Source organism: Gymnoscopelus braueri, assembly GCF_963280865.1.
Source record: "Gymnoscopelus braueri genome assembly, chromosome: 6".
Classification (NCBI taxonomy): domain Eukaryota; kingdom Metazoa; phylum Chordata; class Actinopteri; order Myctophiformes; family Myctophidae; genus Gymnoscopelus; species Gymnoscopelus braueri.
Window position 1 is genome coordinate 25,801,873 of NC_137607.1, and position 11,215 is coordinate 25,813,087.

The 11,215-nt window shown below is 37.9% G+C and overlaps 1 protein-coding gene across 1 annotated transcript; it reads left to right on the forward strand.

The window, feature by feature from the left end:
* The first annotated feature begins 724 nt into the window (after positions 1–724).
* ak4 (adenylate kinase 4) lies at positions 725–8,611 on the forward strand. The gene is made up of 6 exons (XM_080431303.1): positions 725–933; positions 1,151–1,308; positions 2,677–2,796; positions 5,304–5,476; positions 5,813–5,931; positions 6,598–8,611. The coding sequence occupies exons 2-6, from the start codon at positions 1,167–1,169 to the stop codon at positions 6,719–6,721; spliced, it is 678 nt and encodes a 225-aa protein (XP_080287429.1). The 5' UTR covers positions 725–933; positions 1,151–1,166; the 3' UTR covers positions 6,722–8,611.
* Positions 8,612–11,215: the final 2,604 nt, after the last annotated feature.

Below are 11,215 nucleotides of genomic sequence, written 5' to 3' on the forward strand. Positions count from 1 at the left end.
TCGTGGATGAACTTCAACCTGATCTTTGCACTTTGTCCATTTACGACCCGTACATCTACATAAACGTTCACATTTCAAATATGAAGTGCTTACCCTATGGCCACGGATGTTATAATTCTGTTCGGACTCGCAAAAGTATCCGTATTTCCCGTATTGTTCGATAAAAAGCATTTTAATCCGATTGGTGGCTATTTGTTCTGTATTTCTTCAACTACATGACCCTATTGGTTGGGCGGGGTACTGCACTCTGATACATTATAACTCTGAGACCCAATTGGATAATTACAATGCTTTTTATTGAATAATATGGAAGATACGGCTGCTTCTGAGGGCCCGAACAGAATTGTGACGTCCTTAGCCATGGGGCAAGTACTTTATATTTGACATCTGAACGTTTATGTAGATGTAGCCTACGGGCCGTAAATGGAGGACGTGCAAACTGCAAACACCAGGTTGAAGTTCATCCTTGACGATCGTGACAGTCAGACACGACCGTCGTGTGATCCATGGCTATGTAGCCTGCAGTCATAAACGGCAACGGACTTCTATGCGTACTGTAGCTAAATAAAGGACTACAGTAACCACATTACTCTGCGAAGTTCCTGCGCAGAAGGAACCGTCTGCATTTTTTCTGGACGATGTGTCGGGGGGGGGGGGGGGGGGGGGAGCAGAAAAATAGGGCGTTGTGGAAGCTCCCTCATTCATTCGCAGAGAAAACTTTTTTTTCTCCTTAAAGACGTAGGCAAGCTGGTGTCCTCGATCGACAGAGAGCTGAGAAGGGGAGAAAAAAAAACGTCTTTTAACTTCCATCAGAGAGTCACGTAGGCCACTAGTCTCTGTGGGGAGGATCGATAGCCAATGTATGCAGACTAGAGAGCGATCGATCTCTGTGTAAAGCTCACTAGATTCCAAAGATAAGAACCAGTTGAATTGGTAAGATAATAGTCAATCAATGGTCAAACTATGGTCGCGCATCGTTTGATCTTTTATTCGTGCATGAAACGAAGGAAGGAAGGAAGGTTACTTTGGATGAACGGGTTATGTCTTCGGGCAGTGGGCTTTGCCTTTTCCACGATGCAGTGTGTAATAAACTGATATAGAGCAATCGCTTTGTTTCCCTTTTAAATCTATGTATGTGTCACATATGCAGGTTTTTTTGTGGAGAAATGGCCAAATTATTCCGAGCTGCTATCATGGGTCCACCAGGATCGGGAAAAGGAACCATATCGGAAAGGATCGCACAAAGTTTTGGTCTGCAATATTTGTCCAGTGGTCACTTTCTGCGGGAGGCAATAGCTGCAAATACAGGTATGGGCAATGATATTGCGGTAACTGTGTGTGTTCATTTCGTTTGTATAGGCAATAATAGCCTAATTAAAGTATAAAACCAACAATAGATGAAGAATAATCATAAAATATATGTTACTCATATTTGTATTACTAGGCCTATATATTCAAACTTCCGACAGCAAGCAGTTCAGGGGAGGTGAAGCTTCTGCCTGGCATAACGCCAAGATGTTAACTTCCTTTTAACTTTTTCAAACACTGCTGCACCCTAGGGTGCGGAGATGATCATTACTATTCTTGTTTGAACTCCAATAGGCCTGTGCCCAACAGAGATTATTTGAAAATGTATCAAATTGGTAATGATCTTGATACTGCTTTCTTGCTTTGGGAATGGTCTAATGGCCTAGTGTTCAATTGTCTGGGCCGCAGAGAAAACATGTTAATGCTGCAGCAGACTACCATTTACCCCCCAAAAAAGGTTCATTGTTCTATAACACTTTTTCAGCATCAATCATTGCTTTTATCATCATATCCAGCTGTCCAGCTAGAACTCATTTGAACAACGGAACTCCAGGACCAGGCCTCTATTATACACCAGTAATGAAGTTTGTGCATGTTCACAGCAGAGAGCTTAAATAAAAACATGTGTGCATTGTGCAGGGCTGTAATTATACAGTAACAGTTTCAACGTTTCCTTGCAAGATACAGCAGCTAAAGCTTCAGTTTACATCAGCTTAAAAAACAATTGCCAAGATTCATAGTTAATTCATTAGTGATGAATTGCTTAATTAGTCCACTGCTATGCCTGGAAAGGAAATGCATTCTGTGATATGCATTCAAATATTGTACACTGTTTAGTTGGTGAGTGGGTTATGCTTTAGAGCGGCTACTTATTGTTAACTAATTGTTAATAAATAACTTATTGCTATTATTATTAAACTATACAGTTTAGGAGAGTTTTTCCATTACAGGGACTGCTCTTAAAAAAACATGAAATAGGTTTTGTTTTCCCTGCAGTCTTAATGATATACAAGCTAATTCCTCTATGGACATAGAAAGGAATGTTTTGGAAGATAAGTTATAATAACAAAGTCATATTTATTGGTGTTAAGATTTCTTCCAAAAGTGCTGACAACATTACCTTAGTGCCTTTTGCTTTTCACACCCATCGTTGTTTATTATAGGGAGGGGAGGGACACCGGTCATTAGCCAGTTTCTCCTTTTGTTTATTGCATTTCTTTGGCTGTGCGTCCTTTGTGTCAGATGCGAGTAATGACCGAATGGACCTGTAAGGGCCCATTTGTACACTCTCAGAGTTGCAAACAAATACGTAAATGATGTAGTCTATCCGAGGCAAGTATTTATTGTCTTTCTTCATCTGTCTACCAGAGGCAGGTGTAATGGTGAAGAATTATGTGCTGAGAGGCCAGTTGGTACCGGACCATGTCATGACCAGACTCATGCTGCCCAGACTGGAACAGCTGACTAACATGAGCTTCCTTCTGGATGGTAAGAACGAAAACACTATTCATTCTCACTGGACAAAGAGGAGATGCCTTTGACCTACAGTATTGCAAATGAAAAATACATGTTTTTTTATATTCTTATTTTTTTTTACATTAAGTAATGTACCATACAGTACACACCCAGGCTGGTCAAGCCACTTTGAATGACTCAGTCATTTGATGAATCACCATCTTATTTTAATCTCCTTTAAATTTTTTCATATTCACAATGTTAGTTTCAGGACCATTACTGGAACAGTAGACCATTGGATTATGATTAGTATAAAGGCCACTTTGTGAATGTGCATAAAGAAAATGACTCACTCCTGCATGGTCTTTATCTTTCCTTACCCACTTCACAGTGCCACATGCACTTTGAATTACTGAGCAAAGTGAATAGATTGACCTCGATATCTTCCATAATGCCATACAAAACAATATAAGGACACCCATATAATGAACTATCTGATTACCATGGTGCAGCAAGGGACTATTCTTCAATAGGCATCTGCATGCTTTCAACCGTTACATCATATTAATTATTTAGATAGCAATCATGCAATTTTCAGAGCACATGGATCACACTTAAGGTTTATCCATTTGCTAAGAGTATTTTAGAATCTAGAATTTGGTGTTGTAATCAAAATAAAATAAAAACTCACTACTTATTTGATATTTAATAAACAAGCTGTCAACACATTTAGTGATGTTGTCAGGCAGCAAATTCAGAAGAGCTTTGTTCAAAAGAAAAAGACCTTTGTACTAATGTGATTACTGTGCCTTAAATGTCATCAATTTATGCTATTAATAATTTTTGCAAGGCCAGGTTACATACTGTATTATTTTTAAATTGTGGATACTGGTTGAAACTGGTCGGAATACTGCAATGTGGCTTTCATAGGCTTTAAGTAACAATGACCACAAACAGGCTGCGCTAATTTTATCAAATGTTATATTTGATCAGCCCATGGGGGAGTTCAGACAGTCAGTCCACTATGCATACGGTGGTAATTTTGCTCTTAAGTAATTGTGTATTGTGACATACAGTAAGACAAAATGGCCGCCATGTGAATATGGTTACAGTGTTGAGTTACACATAACCAGAGTGACATGGTGACCAAATGAATGTATGTCACTCTTGCAGCTGACTTAATGACATACTCACATATTCATAGGAGGAAAGACAACACCATTTTTTTATCAGGTTAAACCCTTTCAAGACAAATGCTAAACATTGATAGTCAGTGACTGCCTGTGAATCACACCCCCCCCCCAACCCAAGAGTCAAGGGCACGCACACACATAAACACAGAGTTTTAACTACACACAAACACACATGTAGAGTTCATTTCAGTTCATTATTGTTGTTAGATATTTAGATATAGTATGTCATGACCGTATAGAAGTGGGCAAAGTGCAACCACTGAGTAAATAAATATATTTAAGTGTGTACAAAATCCTTCACTTTAGTCAACATATTTATTTCCATTTGAGAGTGTGACTGTGTGAGACAGACAGACACAAACACACACACGCCACGCACGCACGCCACGCACGCACGCACGCACACACGCACACACACACACACAGACACAGACACAGCATGCATACACAGTAAAAGGTCAGTGTACGTTCTGGCAGTTGGATTTTCCTTTTGAAACCACAAATTGAAATCAAATTGAATAGACTATACTCTACACTCTACACACTGCAAAATCAACATTGAAGTTAATATTTGGACACCTGGTCTATATAGATATCCATCTACCCAGACAGACAGACAGACAGACAGACAGACAGACAGACAGACAGACAGACAGACAGACAGACAGACAGACGTAGCCTAGTACTTAAGTACAGTTTTGAGGTATTGTTTTACTTTACTTGAGTATTTCCAATTCTTTTAAATTTTACTTATATTCTTCTACATCTCAGAGACAAATATTGTACTTTTACTCCACTACTATATTTGACAACTTTAGTTACTAGTTACTTTTTTGATTTTGATTATTACAAAACATACATTACCCACTTCAGCCCTATATACATTTCGGCAATTTGAAAATAGCAGATCTACAAGCTCAGCATTTTGTTTGGGATGTACATACCACGTATAGGGACATTACCACAGTGACTATAGAGACATAATTTTAAGTGCTACTAGCCATTTTGTCTAACGGCGTTGCCTTCCGGTGTGTTTCGTACAGGGCCGAAATATTGTTGAAAGAAATCAGATATGCTCCAAAGAGCCAAATGTATAGCGAACAATGAAAAGTAGACGAAACAATGCCTAATAAACTAAGGACGTTGTGGCAAACATTTTACTGACATTTGACATGTTCTTGTTGTATGACACACGGAAGCGCTGAAAAATGCCAAAAGTAATAGTAGATGGACCTATAAATGTCCATTTGGTTACATTTGTACACTATCAGAGTTAAATTAACATACAGGATTTTACAGATATTAAGACATACCTACTGTACTCCTTCCTCCTTTTGCTGTCCGTAGGTTTTCCTCGGACCCTAAGCCAGGCCCGTGCCCTGAACTCTGTGTGTGATTTGGATCTGGTCATCAGCCTCAATATCCCCTTTGAAACCCTAAAGGATCGACTGAGTGACCGCTGGGTCCACCCAGATAGTGGCAGGGTCTATAACATGGGATTCAACCCTCCCCGAGTCACGGTCTGTAAATTCTGAAAGCATGATTTAATAATGCTAGCTATTTAGGATTATAGCCTCTTATTTATCCAACAAATGACTTGATAGCATAGCATAGCATTATCAGTGAAACCAACGAGTACCAACGTATACCAGAAATGTATGAATTCTTAGGAATTTCAGCTTTATGAGGTTCCCAGGAGAGTGGAGAGTGACAGGAAAGATAGTGAGGGGTTTTTCTTTGTGTACTTTGTGTTGTATGCTGTGTTGCATCGTGTTAAGGAACCTTGCCAATGCAGTGTGTCATGTTTCCTTGTGTCCCTTGTTGTGTTATGTTGGACTGGGCTGTCTCCACCCCAGGGCAAGGATGATGTCAGTGGCGAGCCATTGATACAGCATGATGATGACAAACCAGAGGCCCTTGCGACCAGGCTTAGACACTACAAAGATGTGGCCAAGCCTGTCATAAACCTATACAAGTGAGTTCATAATTCTCTACCTCTTTACGATAACAAAACAACAAACAAAAGTGTGCTGTCCACCCTCCTCAAATGTTTCTTTTTACATGAAAGTAAGTGACACTATCACACTTTTGATGTGCATTTCAGCTAATTGACGATGGTTATCAAAGTTTAAACAATTAATAATACAATCCATATTGACAGAGAATATTCTCCTTTCCATCTGTTTCTGCCTTTCTCTGTGTTTCTACACTTCCCATTTTATGGCCCCTTCAACCTACATATTTTCTGAAGTCAAGATCGCTATTTTGCCATAAGCACAGTCAACAAAGTAAAGGTCACAGCCATTGAGGGTAGCTGCAAAAAAACAGGAATTAATGGTTCTAGTCATATTACTGGGGTAAACTTAAAGAGGATCTGAGACTTCAACCAACTCTGACCTCTTTTAAATCCAGGCTAAAACATTTTTTTTTTGTTTTTCTTTTTACAAATTGTATTTTTTCATGTATCTTTTTTTTAATGACTTTAAAATGCATTTTTTTCTCATGTGACACACATTGTGCCTTTAGCCTTTGTGAATGACCTATTTAAAATAAAATTGCCTTCCCCAAGTTAAATTTGTCCGTCTATCAAACACTGACTCAAACTAGCATCCTGAATTGTTTTGTTCTTTTCTCCTCTCAGGTCAAAGGGTATCCTGCACTCATTCTCAGGTACAGAGACAGATCGGATCTGGCCTTACATCAACTCTCTCCTCAATACCAAAATGCCACAGTCACCAGACGCCTGCCATTCCCCAATGCCCTGAGAGCATGAAAACATGTTGAAGATAGAGGGTGAAGGGTGAAGTTTTACCACAACTACCCCCTCACACCCTTGTGTGTCCTTGTGTATGTAAGGTTTTATCATTGTAACACTGGCAGCTGCATGGAGAAGCCATATCCACTCTCAAAGAAGAGCAAAGTAACAACAAACAAATGGTTGGTAATTCAGGTGGTATTTCAGAATCAGAATTAGCAGGGTTTGTATGTCTGCTTGAAGCACCAGATGGATGAGGCTTCAACAAAATGCAATACAAGAAATGACTGAACGTTTAGGCAATCATGGGGAAGAATCTAAAGGCCAGTTTGGTCTTTCTGTGACTGACAACTTCATGGTACATGGTATTTTATAAATTGTCCTGATGTTACATAAACCCTGTTGATGCTCAAAGATGGCTAGAACAAATAATTACATCTGAACAGAGTAGTTTCATTTGCCTTTCTCATTAAGATACACACTCAAGAGAGAATCACTCAAGTTATATGTGGACTTCTTTTTCTTTGTTTTTCAAATGGGCAAAGCTTTCAATCCTTTGGCTTTATCGGCTCAGTACCAAAACCTTCCTAGAGGTACATAAAGAGGTACACGTATTTACCTTTTGTGCTGAAATACTTATCTTTATACAATTACAATCAATGCTGATAATGGTTGGATCTGTTGCACTAATGACTGATTTATACTTGGTTGCGTACCGTGTCACACACCCAAAATAGCAGATCTACAAGCTAACAACACGCTGTGACACTTTGTGATCACAGCGATCAGCTATTTCTGGTGTGCGCGACACCAGCACGCAAAAGTATAAATCACCCTTTATACTGCATCAGGCTGAAGGCCTACCCTGGCCTGCAGACACTCTATGGCAGTGGTTATCAACTCCTGGGACCCAAAATATGGTTGGGTTTCCTTCCAGCTGTCTAATCAGGGACCAATTTGGACCTAGTATACCACATAAATGCAGTTAACTACATGGTTGGATAGAAAAGTGGCAATATTCTTGGTCTCCAGGAATAATAGGTTGAGTCACTATTATCCAGCAAACTCAGAAGCTGGATTTGATACTGATGAAGTATGAATTTAGAATGCCTTAAACACTGTTACATTCCTTCCATTGCTGCCTCTACATTTTCTCTTTGGAATTATTGTCAGTGATTAATGTTTATATATTTGTGCAGTAGTTTTGCAGTAATTTGCAGTTTATTATTAATCTGATTTGAAATGTTGAGGATTGTTATTTTATGGGGGAAATGGGTCACATTTGGGTTCTGACACATGAAGAGGTTATGTTAAGACTTTGTTGTAGGGTCTGCATGTGCCGTTGTAGCTTTACTTGTTCAGGTTCAAGTCAAATGCTCCTCACTTTACGTCAATATACTCCTGGGCAAATTCACCAGCTAAACACTTATCACTGTTCTTGTTAGTTTTAATGTTGAGCTCATGAAGCCACCAACTCAAGCAGCATAATCAAGTGATGATTCACAGCAAAAGCAAAAACATTTATTTTCAGATTGTTAAAGCAGTTTACTGTTTTTTGTTTGTTTAGTTTTTTGTTTTGTACTATATGAGCAGGAATGTTATCTCATTCATGTATTATAGTATCAAAGATAAATAAAAGTGACCAAAGATTACGGAATGAAAATTGACCTGGCTTTCCTATGTGAAGTAATGACAGATTGTTTTGTTTGTTTGTATTGTTCAGTGATGATATACAGTATGTTTCAGAGATCAATTTGCCTGTAAGAGAAATGTGGATTCACAACAGGTATAAAATGAGTATAGGTTTGTATTTTGTCAGTTGCTCTGGATAAGATTTTCTGCTAAATGCTTGAATTGTAATCAGTATGTAACGTAGGGAATAAAAGTGACATTGATTGTTGGTTGTAGTTCTTCATTTAATGGAAAAACATTCTGGTTTTCACACATGAAGATAAATGTCAGCCCAGGTGTCTGTGTTACTCCTGTGGTATGAAAGAGTTTACAGAATCTTGAACGGTGGTGGACAAAGTACTCCACCCCAGTACTTGAGTCAACGTATACATACTCAAGGTCAAATTTGTACACTGGAAAGTACTGGAGTACTTGCTTTAAAAACAAAACATAAACATACTTTTTCAAAAGTAAACACTTTTAAACATAGTAAAATTAGAAAGTACATTTTCTTTTTAATATCAATGCATTGCTGTATTGAAATGTAGAAATCTTCCAAAAAAAGTAAAATATAGCAGATCTACACATCGCGTTGTGAGCTCGTAGATCGGATATTTTCACAATTTTTGAACTAGGGTGCCAGGGGTCCTTTCCTAGATATGTAGTGTAGTCAAAAGTACAACATTTGTCGTTGAAATATAGTGGAGTTAAAGTCATAAGCTTCCCAAAATAACAAATACTCAAGTAAAATGCAAATACTCCAAAAAATATACTTAAGTACAGTTGTCAAGTAAACGTAGTTACTCTCCGCCACTGGTCTTGAATTAGCACTATCATTGTTACAGTTGATTGCAAGGAACAAAGATTTACTGTATGACAAGTCTAGAATGAAGAATGAGTGGCCAAATAAGAACACCACCCTCCTGCAGTTGTAAATTCACTGCTCAAACTTTATGCTATGCTGGCCTTATTCTAAGTACAATAAAAAAATATTTTCTCATTCCTGGTTTTATGTGTCTTTTACAGTACCCTGACAGCAGAAAATGATTCCAGCAGTGTTGTGTAATGTGCTCACTGCTCATGGCTGCCTGTCATTGTCCTTGTTCACCACTAAGTTATCCAAACATAAACATGAGGGTAGCTGCACCCAGTGGTGGAAAAAGCACTTGCATTTTCTAAAAGTATCAATATTGCAATGTAGAAATACTCTGTTTCCAAGTAAAAGTCCGGTATTCAAAATGTACTTGAGTAAAAGTACAAAAGTATTGGCATCAAAATGTACTTAAAGAACCAAAAGTAAAAGAACTCATTATGCAGAATGTGCCATTTCACAAGTTTTCAAATGTATAAAATGTATCCAAATCTTTTGAAAATAGCAGATCTACAAGCTCACAACGTGTCGGGATGCGACGCATTGTGCGCTTGTAGATTGTTGTAGAAAGTCTAAGTAGGGCTGAAGTGGTTAATGTATGTTTTGTAATAATCAAAATCTACAAAGTAACTAACTAATAACAATAATTTCATATAATTATAGTGGACAAAAATTACAATATTTGCTTCTGAGATGTAGTGGAGTAGAAGTAAAAGTATTGAAAACTGGAAGCCAAGGAATAAAAACATGCCGGAAAACTAAGCCGGAATCATGGATCATTTTATTAATACACAACAGTTGTTGATAGCATAACTCACTGTATATTTGACAATTAATCATGGCCTTTAAAGCTTTCCTCTTCTACCCCGGATTTGAACCCGGTTTCCTGCGCAAGTGTTGAATTTGTTTTTACCATTGCGCTTTTAGCCTGCCTGCTTGCTCAGGGGATAAATTGAAATAAAAAGTTTGTGTCAGATCCCGTGTCTAGGTGAGACATGACCTTTGGCATGATCTAAATGTCTCAATAGAAGAGCAGGGAGACAAAATACAACCACCCCAATTGTATAAGTTATATTGTAGGCCCTATTAACATACTCTACCACACATATTGGACAACATTAAAATGTATTAATTAAAAAAAGTTCCATAGTGCTTTAACTGTATTTTGTAAGATGTGAACATTGATTACAAACATTGTAAAAATCACACTTTTATCATGAATCAATCAACAATCAATCTATATTAATTAAATAATGGTTTGATACAAAACCTCACTCCTGATCTGCAAGTTGGAGAATCTGTATGCTCATAAAATCAGGAAGAAGCAATAGATCTGTGAAAGACATACACAAAGCAATGAATGAACTAATCAGGGCACACACACACACACACACACACACACACACACACACACACACACACACACACACACACACACACACACACACACACACACACACACACACACACACACACACACACACACACACACACACACACACACACATAAAAGCCTATAATTTGATAGAGCCAGGGATGACATTAAGTTTTCACAGGGATTACACAGCAATGACTGTGTAATGTCTGTCTCATCATAGCCTAAACTGTATTTATTTCTGACATACAGTACAGATTTTTATTCATGAGACATGATTGCTAATGCATTTTCATTATATTTAATTAGCCTACATTTTTAAATGTCTGTCAATTTATTATTAATAATACTTTGTATTGAAAATCCATACATGTACTAAGCAGTGATGTAAAGTAACCAAGTAGAGCTCTATATATATTTTGGCTATTTGAAAATAGCCAATCTACAAGCTCACAACGTGTGGCATGGCCTGCAGGCATTGTGAGCTTGTAGATCTGCTATTTTCAAAAGATTTGTATACATTTTGAAAACTTGAAATGGGACATTCTGCATGATGAGTAGCCTTTTACTTTATATACTTTAAGTAC